Source organism: Tiliqua scincoides, chromosome 4 (genome assembly GCF_035046505.1).
Source record: "Tiliqua scincoides isolate rTilSci1 chromosome 4, rTilSci1.hap2, whole genome shotgun sequence".
NCBI classification, from domain to species: domain Eukaryota; kingdom Metazoa; phylum Chordata; class Lepidosauria; order Squamata; family Scincidae; genus Tiliqua; species Tiliqua scincoides.
Window position 1 is genome coordinate 116,582,200 of NC_089824.1, and position 16,232 is coordinate 116,598,431.

At 42.5% G+C, this 16,232-nt stretch overlaps 1 protein-coding gene across 3 annotated transcripts in view; it reads left to right on the top strand.

Annotated features, from left to right (window-relative positions):
* The window catches only part of DHX9 (DExH-box helicase 9), a 28,098-nt gene extending 21,971 nt beyond the window's left edge, over nt 1-6,127 (top strand). For all 3 annotated transcript variants that reach the window (XM_066623774.1, XM_066623775.1, XM_066623776.1), the window contains 7 exons: nt 654-765; nt 1,239-1,400; nt 1,531-1,658; nt 2,433-2,662; nt 3,463-3,578; nt 4,390-4,590; nt 5,629-6,127. In XM_066623774.1, coding sequence (XP_066479871.1) covers nt 654-765; nt 1,239-1,400; nt 1,531-1,658; nt 2,433-2,662; nt 3,463-3,578; nt 4,390-4,590; nt 5,629-5,905 — 1,226 coding nt within the window. In that variant the 3' untranslated portion in view covers nt 5,906-6,127. The remainder of the gene's footprint in view (nt 1-653; nt 766-1,238; nt 1,401-1,530; nt 1,659-2,432; nt 2,663-3,462; nt 3,579-4,389; nt 4,591-5,628) is intronic.
* Nucleotides 6,128-16,232: the final 10,105 nt, after the last annotated feature.

The following is a 16,232-nucleotide window of genomic DNA, read 5'->3' on the forward strand; positions in this document are numbered from 1 at the left end:
ATTCCATTCAAAGTGCTGGTATTAACTGAAAAAGTCCTGAGTGGTTTGGGACTGAAGGATAGTTGATAGACTGCCGCCTCCTATACAAACTCACCCATCAGTTGAGTTCTTCATCCGAAGAATGTCTTCAGGTGCCCTTGCATTTAAAGGTTAGGCATGTGGCCACTGGAGAAAAGACCCCTTCTGTGGTGGAGCTCCAGGTATAGAATTCCCTTCCTAGGCAAATTTACCAAATGCTTTTGGGACACTTGCCTGAGTTTCAGGGAAGTTACAGGGAGAAGTCGACTGACCAAAGGGATTAGTATCTGGTGGTTAGCATGTATGCACCCCTTCCTGCTTTTCATTTTCCCATTACTTGAACCAGCAACTGAGTGGGGGGCGGGGAACGGGTAGGATATCTTTAGGCAAAATATTATCTGTCTGCCAGTTCTGTAAGAACTGCCCTTTGGATCAGTCAAAAGTTTTAGTAGATCATCTTTTGATTTCTAAAAGCTAGTTTTGAAGCCAAGGGGAAGTACAGAAGCAGGACGTGAAGACAACAGTCCCTCTCTTGTTGCCATCTTTATGATTTAAAGCAGCAGTGTGAGTTGTGAGGATGAATGAATAATTACATTTATGCTTACAGATTTTGCTGTTGTACTGTTTCGTTTTAGAGCTTGATGCGTTGGACTCTAATGATGAGCTGACACCACTTGGGCGAATTTTAGCTAAACTTCCCATTGAACCTCGCCTTGGGAAAATGATGATAATGGGATGCATTTTCTAGTAAGTGTCATTTGCTAAGACTTGGGCCCAGTTCAGATGTAACCCTGAATCATGGTTTGGAGCTGCATGAACCAAGCCTAAAGGAGCTGTGAGGTTGTACACTCCCCCTCCTCTCTTCTTGCACTTACAAAGACAAGAGAGAGAGGCTTTGCTTTTGTGTAGTAATGATCTGCAGTTCTGTGACTTGTTCATACATAGTAACAAACTGCTTTCTGATAGTGAAAGCAAAAGTGTTCACTTTCTCACACATGAGAAATTGGGAGGGGGCTCCTGCTACTCCCATGGAGGCATTATTAGAGGAAATTGAGGCTGGTAGCCCTATGATTCCTGCTCTCTAGCATCCACACCTATGAATTCTGTGGGGCCATTTGAATGGTTTAACAACATGGTTGGATATGAAGTGTTACTGAAATGGAGCTCCTGTTACTGATAGAAAGAGCATGAAACAAGTCATTCTGTGGATTCTGTTTCAGCGTGGGAGATGCTGTGTGTACCATCTCTGCAGCCACCTGCTTTCCTGAGCCTTTCATCAGTGAGGGGAAGAGGCTGGGTTACGTCCACAGAAATTTTGCAGGAAACAGATTTTCTGATCACGTGGCCCTGCTCTCTGTCTTCCAGGCCTGGGATGATGCAAGGTCAGTTGGTTTACAGCAGCAAGGCACCCTGCTGAATTGCAGTAAAAGTTTAGCATTTTGTTGTTTTACCCCTAGAGTGGCTCTACAGCCAGTTTGTAAGTTGCTTTAGCTCTTCATTTTGCTTTTGCAGAATGGGTGGGGAAGATGCAGAAATACGATTCTGTGAGCATAAGAGGCTCAACATGGCAACTCTGAGAATGACATGGGAAGCCAAAGTGCAGTTGAAAGAGATTCTGGTCAACTCAGGATTCCCAGAAGGTAAAATGCTGTGTGAATGTCACCAATTTGGATGTGTTGGTTTTTTTTTCCCCTTCAAGTTGTTGAGGCTGAGAATATTGAGAGTGCAGGCCCAGGGTGAGTTTCTAACCACACTTATGACTCGAGTGTGAATCCCACTTTGTTCTGTTCAAGCAGAGCACCAAATTGTTAGAAACATGAATATCATGAATGGGAAAAGTCTGTTGAGTGTGTTGGTTTGACAGTTGTATCACCAGAGCCACAAGGAGTCTTCTCCAGTTTTGCCCCTTGTACAACAGTGCTTGTTGGCAAAATGGTAAGCATTTTTATTCTCTCCTGAAATGGAAAAGATAGAATCTGAATTGTTTCCAGGATTAGCTGTCTTAGAGTAATTCTGCAGTAGTCTTCATCCCACTTTTGGACAGAATTATTGTTAACATATAATGAATTTAAAGATATGTGTGGAGCACTCTGACTGTGCAGTTTACAAAACTGGCTGCCACTGCTCGATCAGGGGAGGTCCTGAATCCAGCATGTCCTTTTTGTAGGGAGAGAAAAATGATTTCATTTTCACAGCAATGTAATTTTAATTCTTTATTCATAGTAAACATTTCATTAACCTTTTTAAATTAATGTAGTTTTTGTTACGTTTGCAGCATGAGTGTGTTCTATGACAACTCTTGAGAATTGGATATGTAAACTAAAAAGTTTGAGGCACTTACACACTGTTATCTTGAATCAGCTTTCATTATTTGCAAGACATGGAGAAAAACCAATTTTCTGTTCTCTTTCCAGAGTGCTTGATGACACAAATATTTAACAACACTGGACCAGATAATAATCTGGATGTTGTTATATCTTTGCTGGCCTTTGGCTTGTACCCAAACGTCTGCTACCACAAGGAGAAGAGGAAGATTCTAACCACCGAGGGGCGCAATGCACTCATTCACAAATCTTCAGTCAACTGCCCATTCAGTAGCCAGGATATGAAGTACCCTTCTCCATTCTTTGTTTTTGGAGAAAAGGTAGGCAAGAATAAACACAGATTCTGGGTGACCAAATTACCTTGTGCTTTTGAGTACAGTTTTAGATGCTAAGAGTTGTAACTTTCCAGTGAAAATTAGCCTGTTAAAATGTGACCAGTCTGATCTCTGTATCTGGCAAATTCAGAAGACCTTTAGTGCTGTGTAGTATTTCACAGAACCTGCATTTTGTGTGTCCTGATCCAGCATGACCCATAAAGCATTCTTTATTAACTAGTAATGACTTCCCATGCTCTGGTGTCTAAGATCCAATTGAAAGCCAAACTTGTATCCTGTTGTTGTTACCTTGAGCCATGTGACTTTTCAGCACTTGTAGATTGCCGGACTTCTTTTTTTTTTTTTTTTTAAGGGCTCCTGAAAGAAAATGTAATCTTTTTTCTTAATATGGAAAAGACAGCTCTGTGTACTCTGCCTGTACTTGGAATGCATGTTACGGATTTCAGTAAAATTATATTTGAATAATTTTTGTTCTAGTATTTGAGCTCTAGCTGCCAGAATTGGATAGTATAGGATGGTAGGGCAGGGTGGGGGAAGCAGATTGATACTGATTAGAGCAAGACAGAATGGAACAAGAACCTGCCTTCTAGCAAGCAGAAATTTTGTTCCCACGTCTCTGCTTTTGAAGCCATTGTGCAATATTGGGATGGTTTCAATCTCTTCACTGTAACCATGTCTGGAAACTTTTTTTTTAAATGTGAAAGTTGTCACGATCGTCCTCATTATGCAGCAGACTCCATGCGTGCATGATTCACCCAACCTGCTGTATGTTTTTCCATCTGCAGATCCGGACACGAGCCATCTCTGCGAAAGCCATGACCTTAGTGAGCCCTTTGCAGCTGCTTCTGTTTGGCTCCAAAAAAGTGGTATCTGATGGAGAGATTATCATGTTGGATGACTGGTATGAACTTTTGGCTGAGTCTGTGTGTGAATGCACAAGGGGGCACTAACTGAGATACAACAGCTGGTTTCATAGCTTAAAAGGGCTGTGGGAGGAAGTACATACAAGAACAGTTTTCTCAGAGCACTTCCTTTGGTCTGTGGGAGAGGAGAATTTGCTTAGCAATACTGTTGGTTGTAATGAAAATGCGTGAGATCCTCAATGGACTCACCAGAAGCCTAGATCCATGCTTTTGGGAACAAGGGCCACTGTGCTTTCATCATAGAGGTAACTGCAGTTTTGCTATCTGCCCCCCATCTCTTTCAAAGTGGTAATAGTTATGCTAGAAATCCTTTGACAACAGTTAGAGGTTTGTATCCTTCATTAATTGGTAGACCCTGTTCTAGGTCTGCCTCTCTTCTTCCTACTTTGTGATGATGGTAATATGATCAGTGTTGAAGTGTTGATTGCCATATTGATGCATCAGACATGGGAATCAAGCAGGGCATATTGAGGGCATATTGCCACTTAAAACTTGTCTCAGATTTTTCCTGTTCTGGAAATCTCCTTTGCTTGGGATCCTTACTGGAGTTCTTGGCATTCTTGCAAAACAACAGTTGCTGGGCTTCTTTGGGGAATGTGATCACATGCACACCGATTTTATGTGCTGGTGATGTCTGAAGGAGTTGGGGTAGTACCACTGATGGAACAATTGGTTCTAATTGAACAGAGAGGAAAATATGGGATGATATCTTCTGAAATGCATCTGCCACAGCAGAGTAACACCTTATACACCCAGCAAGTCATTTTCACATTGTCTTTTCTCCTTTAGGATTAAACTGCGAATGCCTCACAATGCAGCAGCCTGTATTGCTGCTTTGCGTGCAGCAATGGAAGCCCTTGTAGTGGAAGTAACTCAAAATCCAGAAATCATCAGCCAGCTAGATCAGCTGAATGAGCACATGCTCAACGTAATTCGACAGATTTCCAGACCAATAGCTGCTGGCATCAACCTCGCAGCAGGCAATATAAGGTTAGCTCCAAGCTATTGTCTTAGAAGCATAAGGAAATGCTTATAGTAGTGAAGTAAGAGAGCAAATGGTGCAGACTCCACCAGGCTCACACAGGATGTGATCAGGCAGGAAAATGATGAGATTCAGTAGGACTCAATGCAATGTAACGTAATGCACTTTATATAATCTTAGAGGTGCATAATGTTGAGTTTTGTGTTTGTAATTCCTATGGAGAGAAATTTAAATTATTGAAAAATTTGAGCCAATATATGTTGCAACCCATAACACAGGCCTACAAAATTGAGGGTCAGAAAAGTTTTTCCCAAACTTTATGGTGGTTTGATGTGAATCTGGGGTGCCGATTCCAAAAATGGCATCGGTTTTGCCCTATCGCGTCTAGTTTTGGCGATATAGTATAACCTCATTAGTGAATGGTTCAAGCAGCTTCCTCATGAGGAAGCTGCTTGAACCATTCACTAAAGAGGCTATGCCGTGTCTCCAAAACTAGACATGATAGGGCAAAACAGATGCCATTTTTGGAATCGGCACCCCAAATATACCCAGGAATTGGTGTAAAGTTTAAGGAAGCAAAATGTGTTGGCCTGTGTAATAGGGCAAATGGTAAGATACAAGTTAAGATTATGAGTGTTGTCACACCATTAGGTCTGTTATAGTTCTTTTTGCTGTGGCTCAACCGTGTGCAGAAAGTACATTGGAAAAAGAATGTTCAAAAAGGGAAGCCTTAAATTAATTGTTTGATCCCATACAATGGGAAGACTTATACAGAAACTCTTTAAGATTACAAAAAGGATTGTTAGAGGATGGAATACAGATGTATAAAATCACAAGTATGCAAAGAGAAATGTTTACCCTCCAAATGTCTTGCTTAAAAATGGGAATGGCTAGCAATAAGTCACAGAAAGCCAACTTCTTTCCACACTTCAAATTACCAGTGTGAAAGAAGGAGATTTCTTGGTGCAAGAGCTATATATAACTATGTGTTTTGGGCATTGTATATATCTGATATTTTATAAATATGGTTTTCATTTTGTTCCTAGGTTCGGTGATGGACCTCGTCCACCCAAAATGGCTCGATATGACAATGGAGGTGGCTATCGAGGAAGAGGAGGTGGTGGCTTTAGGGGTGGGTATAGAGGAGGATACAATGCTTATGGTGGAGGTTCTGGGGGACAAGGCTATTCAGGTGGGGGTGGAAGTGGTTATAGAGGGGGTGGAGGCTTTAGGAGATCTGGTGGAGGCTACCGAGGTCCAGGAGGAGGATTTCAAAGTGGGGGAAACAGGGGGGGTGGGTTTAGAGGAGGATGGGGGTGGTAGGTGTGGTTATTGAAGAAATCATTAACCACATCGGCACAAAATAATGCATGAACGTGTTTCCTTTCCTTGATTTCTTTTCTTGTAATGTAGAAGTTGTTTGTAGTCCTGACATTCACAGTAGTTTGAAATATGGTTTTGAATTCTGATGTTTATATTAAATATTCTGATTGCTATAATATCTGTTCGTTTTGGTCCTAATAAAACAAGTTGTTTTTCATTTCATTTTTTAATACTGGACAATGCTTTATCTTGATTTGGGTCTAAATGTCTGATATTATACACACAAGAAATATGAAAAATGGGTCAGCTTAGACTTGGTGACTTTAACAAAACTGAAAGCAATATGATAGACTTGATGGTAAAACTCCATACTCCAAGGCAGAACTTTGCATTCTTTTATCTTAAACATTTAATGATGTTTTTCTAAAGCTCAGAGACTTGCAAAGTAAAAATACAGCAGTATGTACAGCCACAAAAATAGCATTACCAACGAAGAATAAAATAAAATAAAACAGCTTTGTGAACTTTTTGTTGAAAAGCGGTATATAAATAATGTTAATAATAATAATAAAAGGGGGTCTGTTGAACATCCACCAAATCAGCTAGTACCTAACCTGCCAAGCCACAGGCCAACTGAAACCTTGTAGCCCTTTGTGAAAACAAGCAGAGAGGCAGAACTTCAGCAAAATCTTCCATGGCCTTGATGAAATCACTGTTTCACCAGGGCTCTCCTATCAAGCACAGTTCCTATTTCACATGCAGTTGGAATATAAAGCATGGCTGATTTTTTAAAACACAGCTAATGCAAAGACTTGGCAGAAAGATGGGTGGTCTCCAGTGGGGGGAGCTATGATGGGGCAAGTCCAGATGGGGACAGTTCATTGTGGCTTGACTGGAGTCAAATCGTGAGTCTCCACCCCCTGCAACTTGACTCAAATGAGTTCCAACTTTCCAAGTTGCCCAGAGTGTTTTCACAACTTGAAAAGATTCTAGTCTTGAGTAGTTTCCTTTAAAAAGCCCACCACAGCTCCACAGGAAAAAAATGGAACTGCTGCCAGACTGTGTGTGTGTCTGTGCTTCAGAATTCTCTTTAAACATCCCATCTAAGATAACAGTTTGGAATGTGCTGATCTTTTCCCTTACCCCATACAATCCCACCCCCAGCCCCAACAAATCCCATCCCACTTCACATCACGGAGGGAGGGAGGGAGGATACATCCCAGCTTGGCAAGGCAGGAGGGTACAGCTACTCCTGTCTCCCTCCCTCTCCCAGAGACAAATCCTCCATACAATGGATGGTCCTGGAGAGAAGTGCCTCCCTCCCCCAAATTCTGTACATGTGCAGGATCCTCACACTAATGTGGAGCCAGCTAAAATGGATACTTCTGCAAAAATTGTTACAAGTCCTGCAAGTTTTAATCCCAAACAAAAAAAAGTTAACCAGTTTGCTCTATTTCCCCCCACCACCACCAGCCCCTGTCTCTGAACACAATGTACCCCACTGCAGATGCTAGAGCTGCCGCTCCTGCACACAAAGCCCGGCTTCTGGATCGATGCAAGAGGTTTTTTGGGCAAGATGGAGGCGGCGCAACCCATAGCCATTTGTGGGCAACTCAAGTCATTCAAGTCTATGGTGACTCACAAGTCACAAGTCCCTGACTCAAAATGTTTTGCCAAATCATTGGCACAGGTGACTCAAGTCTCCACAAGTCAGCAAAAATGATTTTTTATTTTTTTTGCAACTTGTACTTGAGTCACTTGACTTCCCATCCCTGGTGGCCTCTACAACTTATTATCTGAAAAAGTCAGTATCGGCCACTTGAATTGAGCCTGGAAGGATACTACCAGCAACTTCAGTTTGAATTTTTTAGGTTGTCAGTAACTCTTTGGAAGGAATATGAAACATAATATCTGCAGTGATGGGTCCCTCAATCTGGTATACAGGCCTTAGTCGCAGAAGAATGATTATGGAGCTTTGCAGGGTAAAATAATTCAGCATAGTTTAAAATCTAAATTGGATGAATTAAGTGTAGTATACACTTAAGTGTACAGGAGAAAAAGTGAAGTCTTTAATTTCACTTTCCATACCAGTAGAACAAGAGGTTACACAACTGTTACATGATCAGAATGTTATTTCTGTTCCTTTCCTTTTAATCCAAGATGTGCAAGACTTACTTGATGCTAGGTGCCTGCCTGGAGAGCAGACCTGGTAACATGCCTGTTTACGTGACCAATGGCAAGAGGCCATAGATCCACAGGCCCCAAAGACTACATTTTTCATTGAATGATAGAATTGATCTGTGGAGTTCAGGGCTCCAAATTTAATGAAGACTTTTTTACTCCTTAAATTGAAATTGAGTTTTCACACCCCAAATTCAGATGACGCTTTCCATCCCCAAGTCCTAAAACATAACCTCACCCAGTCCATGACTGAGCTCCAATCTAGGAACAAGCCAGCTGCCCTGCAAATAGCCACTGCACCCTCAAGTGGGTGGGAAAACAGGAAAAATCCAGCAGGGGGTCATCACTAGCAAGAGAGGATTCCTGATTGTAAGAACCCCACCTAGAATGCCACTGGATTATATGAGGTAAAAATCCTTGGCTTCAGACCCTTGGGTTCTTCCTTGTTCACTTGCCTTGCTGTTGTGTTCAAAACTCTGGTGCTGCATTCTAGCCTTGATTGGGAATTCAGGGTGGTAACATTACACAACCCCTTTTCTAGCTTTCAGTTTCTCCCTGAGAGCTACTGAAGTTGCTGAGCCAGCCCATGCTGTTAAGGTAACCTTGTGGGCCACTTCTCTCAGCATCCCTTCCTCCCAGAAAGACAGCTCTGCTCCCTTACCCTGCTCCCTTCTAGCCTACTACCTTATTGCATGTTAAGGGCATGCTTCATAGGCCGCTTTCAGTCTTTGAGGCCCTTCTTTGCCCAAGGAGACTTGCTTGCGTGGTTCTCTGACACTACAGCTTCAGCAAACCAATGCTCTCAAGGCTTGAAGAAGCAGGCTAGGTAACCTTGATCCATGGTGCAGCCTTGCCAAAGACACACCAACTCCTTGCTTTTTTAAATTGTCTTGAATGAAGTCCTATTGATCGCAATCTTAGTGTTTTGTTACCTTTCTTTTCTGTGAGCGCTGTGTGGTTACGTATATATGTGAAGCCATTTTTCTTCTTTCTGCACATTTTTTTGGAGACCCAAGGTGAGCTTCGAGCCTCCTTAAATTCCTGGGACTGACCCATCCAGTTAATAGTAGTAGTAACTATAACTACGCCTTTCTGGTCATCTGATTACTCCTCTGACTTTATTCAAGGCAATTTACATAGGCAGGCATTTCTAAATCCCTCAAGGGAATTTTTACAAACAGAGGTTCTCTTTAAAGAATCAACATTTCAGAATGGATCTTCCTGGTTTGGTCTCACTTCTGGCCTCCAGTTCTCCCACACAGGCTGGCAAGCAGCTCCATCTCTCACATGGAGGGCAGCCAAGACACTTCTTGCTCACACCAAGAGCAGGTGGAATCACTCAGCTGGGCTTGTCAGCTGCTTCAAGGTCTCACCATTCTCAGCCGTTCAGGGAGCTGCCTGTGTCCTCGAACTGGCAACCTTCTGATGTTATCTTTGGGCTAACGGAGGCTCTACCCTCTAGACCAGACCTCCTGCCCAAACAAGGAGAATGTCACATGCCAGTTGTGATATCCCTTCAAAAGCTTGGGCTATCAGTTATGAGTTTTTAATCAGTGAGAGGGACTAGCTCCCCGATTGCAAATGGGTGAAGTGTATTCGTGGTCTGTTTCTAGCTCACCCCTTGCCTGTAGTCCTCAGTTCAGGCTCTAAATAGCCACTTCCAGCTGGTTTTCCCTCCAAGGTGCCCAGGTTGCTCTGTGAAGCCCAGGTTCCCCCCAGCTTCCTCTGTGAAGCCCATTTAATCTCTCCATATCCCTTCTTCCCCCTCCCCTAACTCTCTCCCTTCATCTTCTAAGATGTTCTTCTCCCCTACCTTCTTTTTCCTCTTTCCCCACAGCTCCACATTGTATGATTGTTAGCTGTAGAATTTCTTGTCTAGATTAAGTGTGGATGAGTTACTTCAGTTAGGTCCAGTTTGAACTCCATTTTTAGGGAGTCTTTGAGCACTTTACTTTTGTGGACCTTCACTCTTATCTTCACTCTGATGAAAGGCGCTGTTTTTGCAACTGGGACTTTCAGAAGCTAAGCTGAATCCAAGTACCTCCAAGCTGCAATCCTATCTTGCATTGGAAATGTCAGGATGAACGCCTAAACCTCTATCATTTCAGTCTCAACCAACAGTATCTTGTTAGGATTAGATTTAATGATGTTACTTAAATGGCTTTACTGGAATTGAAGTAAGTATCCCTCAGATCTACTTGTACCCGTAAAATAATGCTGTTCTACTGCAGTCAGTATGAAACTTAGACTCTCCATGCAAAAGGATTGGAGTTCTGTATATCTATTAGACTTTTAAGCCCAGAATAGGACTGATACCTACTCCTACTCTTTTTGCACTGACATAGATACTGTACATATTTTTCCTTGAAAGAGCCTTGCAAATTCTGTGATGTTTGGAAACCCATCCAAAAGTTTACATCTCTGCTCCCCTTGGCAACATGTCCCTTGTCCCCTCTGATAAGTGTACGGCTCCTACCTCATCTCTTCCCAGTACTGAGCATTCAAGCTGCCTCCTTTTCCAATACTAGCTATGCTCAGTATACAAGCTGTCACTGCCTTTCACAAGCACATACCTATCTTGTCCTGGCCTGTCTTTTTGAAGCACATAGACAAACAAACCTTATGGGAGAATCAGCATGGCTTCTGTTAGAATTCTTGGACAAGGTCATGTGGATGTGGGAGAACCTATGGATAGTATATATCTGGATTTTCAGAAGGCGTTTGACACGGTCCCTCATCCAAGAGTTCTGAGAAAACTCCACAGTCAGAATAAGAGGGCAGGTCCTCTCATGGATTAGGAACTGGTTGAGAACCCGGAAATAGAGAGTGGGTGTCAATGGGCAATTTTCACAATGGAGAGAGATGAAACGCAATGTGCCCTAAGAAAAGTTATGTGGGACCAGTGCTTTTCAACATGTTCATAAATGACCTGGAGACAGTTAAGCAGCGAGGTAGCCAAATTTGCAGATAACACTAAATTTTTCCAAGTGATGAAGACTTGAATGGATTGTGAAGAGCTCCAGAAGGATCTCTCCAAACTGGGGGAATGGGCAGCAAAATGGCAGATGCATCACAATGCAAGTACTGTAGATACTGGCCAATAAATAAATTTCTGCCAATAAATCAAGCTTAGAACATTACCTTGCCTTATCTGTGAGGTCACTCAGGGATCAGGCTTTTAAAGCAATTCACAGAACCAGAGAAGCAATGCAGAGATAATTAGAGGGCTGTTAATCTCCAAGGCAACCCCTCCAGGGCAAAGCTGCAGCCAAAGTTAACGTTTTATTCTCCTGAAAAAATAATAATAAGCCAGAGCTGAAGGTCCTTCTGCAGCCTTGTTCCATTTTGCAAATGCTTGTCAGAGGTCTGTTTTTTTAAACACCAGGATGTAATCCTTGTTTCCATTTGAAACAAAGTCCCAGGCTAAATTCAGTGCACCATTACTTCAGAATAACACCCATGGAAAGCAATGGGTCTACTTCTGAGTAAAAAGTTTGCACCTATATGCGGCTGTACTTGCTCATCTCTCTGCTGTGAACTGAATTGCGCACTCCCAGTTATGTGTTATAAGTTATGTTATATGTAGAGCCTCTGGTTTAACATACCAGGCACCTTAAAGAAGGATTTGATTCATGATTCTCCTGCAGTGGTCCCCAATCTTTTTTTCACTTGAATACCCTTGGCAGCCCATTTCCATTAATTGCACCCCTCATATTAGCTAAATATTAGTAATTAATATGAATATAAGCCCTCCTCTGTATGAAAGTTCATACTTCATGTATTCATCACAGTATTCCTTTTCACTGTTTTGCACCAGAAGTGACCTGAGAAATTATTGTTGATTGCTCACTTTCCATATTATGTTTCAGTTTACTGGGCTGGTCTTCAATCACCAATTCATACATGAATCGATGACCAAAAACTAGCTATTGGTGGGGCTTTCACAGCCAACTAGGTACCTCCCTTCCTGTCTTGCTGGCCCTGCAAGGCATTCTGGAGCATGACCTGCCTTTTTCTGTCATTATTCCATTCTTTTTCAAGTACCCCTTAAAGATCCTGTCGAGTGCCCCCAGGGCTACATGTACCCCAGGTTGGAAACCACTGTTCTACTGGTATGTTGTTTACCATGTACACTGAGTGTCTACAAAAAGGTTGTTTAGACCAGAATTTAAAAAGCTGAAGAATAAAAATGTATCTTGTGATCTTTACTATATTTTTTAAAAAATTAAGACTGTATAGTTCTTAGGTAATAATTACTGGTAGATTATTTTGCAGGATCTGGCCTTGGGTAAAATCAGACAAAACTATAGTCAGACACACACCCAAATTTAACCCCTGACTTATCCAAGGGGCATAGAAAAGCCCATGATTTTTGACCCAAAACCTGTCCTCAATTTATCTGACTTACAGGTGAGTATCTGCGGTGAGTGTAAAGTCATGCACATTGGGGCAAAAAATCAAAACTTCACATATAGGCTAATGGGTTCTGAGCTGTCTGTGACAGATCAGGAGATCTTGGGGTGCTGGCGGACAGCTCGATGAAAGTGTTGACCCAATGTGTGGCAGCAGTGTAGAAGGCTAATTCCATGCTTGGGATCTTTAGAAAAGGTATTGAGACTAAAACAGCTAATATTCTAATGCCATTGTACAAATCGATGGTAAGGCCACAGCTGGAGTATTGTGTCCAGTTCTGATCACCACATCTCAAAAAAGATATAGTGGAAATGAAAAAGGTGCAGAAGAGAACGACCAAAGTTATTCCTGGGTTGGAACACCTCCCTTATGAGGAGAGGCTACAGCATTATGGCCTCTTCAGTCTAGAAAAAAGGTGCTTGAGGAGGAACATGATTGAGACATACAAAATTATGCATTGGAAGGATAGAGGGATTTCAAACAGCATCAGAGCCAGGGAACATCAACTAAAATTGAGTATTGGAGAGTTAGGACAGACTAAATATTTCTTTACCCAGTGTGTCTATGGAACTCCTTGCCACAGGATGTGGTGATGGCATTTAGCTTAGAAGTATTTAAAAGGGGATTGGACAAATTTCTGGAGGAAAAATCCATCACAGTTTACAAGCTATGATAGCTATGTACAAGCTCCTGATTTTAGAAGTTGGCTGCTTCAGGATGCCAGATGCAAGGGAGGGCACCAGGATTCACGTCTCTTGTAGTATGCTCCTTGAGGCATCTGGTGAGCCTGCTTTGAGATACAGGAAGCTGGACCTAGAAGGGCCTTTGGCCTGATCCAGCAGGGCTCTTCTTATGTTCTGAAATGGGAGAGTGCCATGTGGTGGACAGCAACACCTCATATGCTAAATTCCAGCAGATACTAGGAGATGCTGAGAATGCAGATGGGTGCTGAGAAAATAAAGGAGATTGCTGCAGTGTAATTGTGACTACAGAAGTAAGGAGACTAGAAGGCAAAGGAAGAAGCAGCAGTAGAGATACTTCTGTAGCTCTAAACTTTGGTGCAAGGCAGCCGCTCTTCCATTTGGTAGCATGTATTCAGAATCTCTGAAGTACAGTACCCAGTGCAGCCCCTCCTGAGCTGAGGAAGCAGTGGGGATCATCCTTGGCTTTTTACTGCACTGCAGAAATTACTGCTTCCAAACTTCATTATGGGTATGTGGTATGGGTAGGATGGGGATACATTCTGAGAACCCGGTTGTTAAGCTCATTTGTCATTGTCTGAACAGCTTAGAAAGGCAATTGGATAGCACCCCAGAATGTCTTGCAGGGCTGGGAAGGCAGGCAGGGAAGATGCAGGTTAGCCGATTGAGCGGGCAAGGAAGGGGGGAGCAAAACTAGGCCAGTGAGTTCAACAGATACCCCATATACACCCTCAATCCTCCTGGCCTGTTCTGTTGGTCAAACTGTTCCCTCCAGCTCCACTATGAGATCACAGTCATAAATGTAATTTGCCGTTGGTGGGAACATTATGTGGTGCATATCTGAAACAAGACCCCATCGTACCAGGCTCAAGGTAAGCATAAATTTGACTTGGCTACCATTTGTGTAGTTCCATAGCCTCAGCTGTTCTAAAACTCTTATGTTCCACACTCAAAAACCGAACTTTGTGTGCCTGTGGAGATGCAGGACCCAAAGCAGCCACTGTTAAAGGATGTAAATGTCATGAGTAGGACCTACATTTTTGGGGGGGTCTTGTGATACTTTAGGCTGGCATAGAGCCTAAACTATGATTATGTCAACTAGGAACTTAAGAATTAGGTGTGTGAAATCTGTTTTCCAGACTTTTTCTGGTGAAGATGAAAACAGAGAAATGTTTCCCTTTTTTCTCATAGGCTGATGAGGAGCTTGAAAAGGCAGTTCACCAGAGTTTCCCTCCTTCATGATTAGGTACATGGGGGAGGGGAATACTACAGGATTTGAGCCACAGGCTTGGGCAGCCTACCAGAAGGAAGACTGATTTATGCAAGATGCACAGCTGTTGGTGGTTTTATGCAGGATGGGTACCCATTTTTAATCTATGTTGTGCCTGATCATTAATTTTAATCTTTACATAAAAATAAACTGCTAGCAAAGAAAAAGTTAGCCAGTGAAACCTTGCAGACAGAAGCTAGATCCTCAAGTTTCCCTTAAGGGTAATCTCCAATGTGCAACCTGTGGAATCCTTGTGCTGGACCTGCCCTTTTGCAGATAATGCCATGCCTCAGAACAGAATTGCAGTGCACACCTTGGGTACACAGAATGTGTCTGTTTTTATCCTTTGAGAAAGGGTAGAGACTATGTTTTATATCAGAGACCTAACTGGTTCCACCCATTTGCTCTCTAATCAGTACTCAAAATTGGAATCTAGCAGAAATGCTGATATCTGCTTGACCTGCCAATATGTAGCTGTGAATAGCTGTTGAACTAGAAACCTGGACTGATTAACATTTTAAATCCAGCATATTTGTTGGGAAGGCCTGTCCTGCATCTCCTCTGGAAGGGTGGCACCTTAGACTGAATGGTGAGGAGTACTATCAGATGTTAATCAGTGGTTCTAATACTGGTCTCCTCACTCCCTAAAAACCAAGTAATTTTTCAGTAAAACTTGCATGTCCCTCCTAGCCATGTGCTGAAAGTGTTGCCACCCCAACAGGTGAGTAAGATACCTGCTCTTTGAGTCAAAAGCAACTGATTATTTTTTCCTGCCTCTAGCATAACACTTTAGTCCCCAAACCTAATTGTGGCCAAGTCAAAATACAGGTGTGCACCACTTAAGGGGGATATGTTCTATCTCTGTTGTTATGCAATTAGGTCATTGAGACGAGGTGATTAAGACATACAAAATTATGCATGGCAAGGATAAAGTGGATAGAGAGATGCTCTTTACACTCTCGCTTAACATCAGAACCAGGGGACAGCCACTAAAATTGGGAGAGTTAAAACAGACAAAAGAAAGTATTTCTTTACTCAGCATATGGTTTGTCTGTGGAACTCCTTGCCACAGGATGTGGTGACGGCTTCTGGCCTAGATGCCTTTAAAAGGGGATTGGACAAGTTTCTGGAGGAAAAATCCATTACAGGTTACAAGCCATGATGTGTATGTGTAAACTCCTGATTTTAGAAATGGGCTATGTCAGATGCAGGGGAGGGCACCAGGATGCAGGTCTCTTGTTATCTGGTGTGCTCCCTGGGGCATTTGGTGGGTTGCTGTGAGATACAGGAAGCTGGACTAGATGGGTCTATGGCCTGATCCAGTGGAGCTGTTCTTATGTAGGTCATTAAGTGAATATTCAGGCCAAACTATTGGCTTTGTGTAAACAGACACCCCCTGCCAGACACTAGCTGGCTGCACAGGCTACTGGAGATTGCCTTTTTGCATTAAGAGCCACTCTGTTGTGTAAACAGACAGTCTGCTGCTAGCTATGGAAGACACGATTGCCTCATTAAGAGTATCTTTATTGCGCTTTGACCACCATCATATATTAAGTCTGTCGTTAAGCGAATGGTTAAGCGACGCACACCTGTATGTGTAACTGAAACAAACGAATAATTCTTCCACCTTGCTTCCATGTTTCTCTTTGCTTCAATTTATGTCCCAATTTCTCTGTTGCCACCCCACTGTTGAATTTTATAAAGCTAAATAAATAATTCTGCTGAAGTTAAAAAGCAGGCTTCCTACTGGTACTTAAAATTA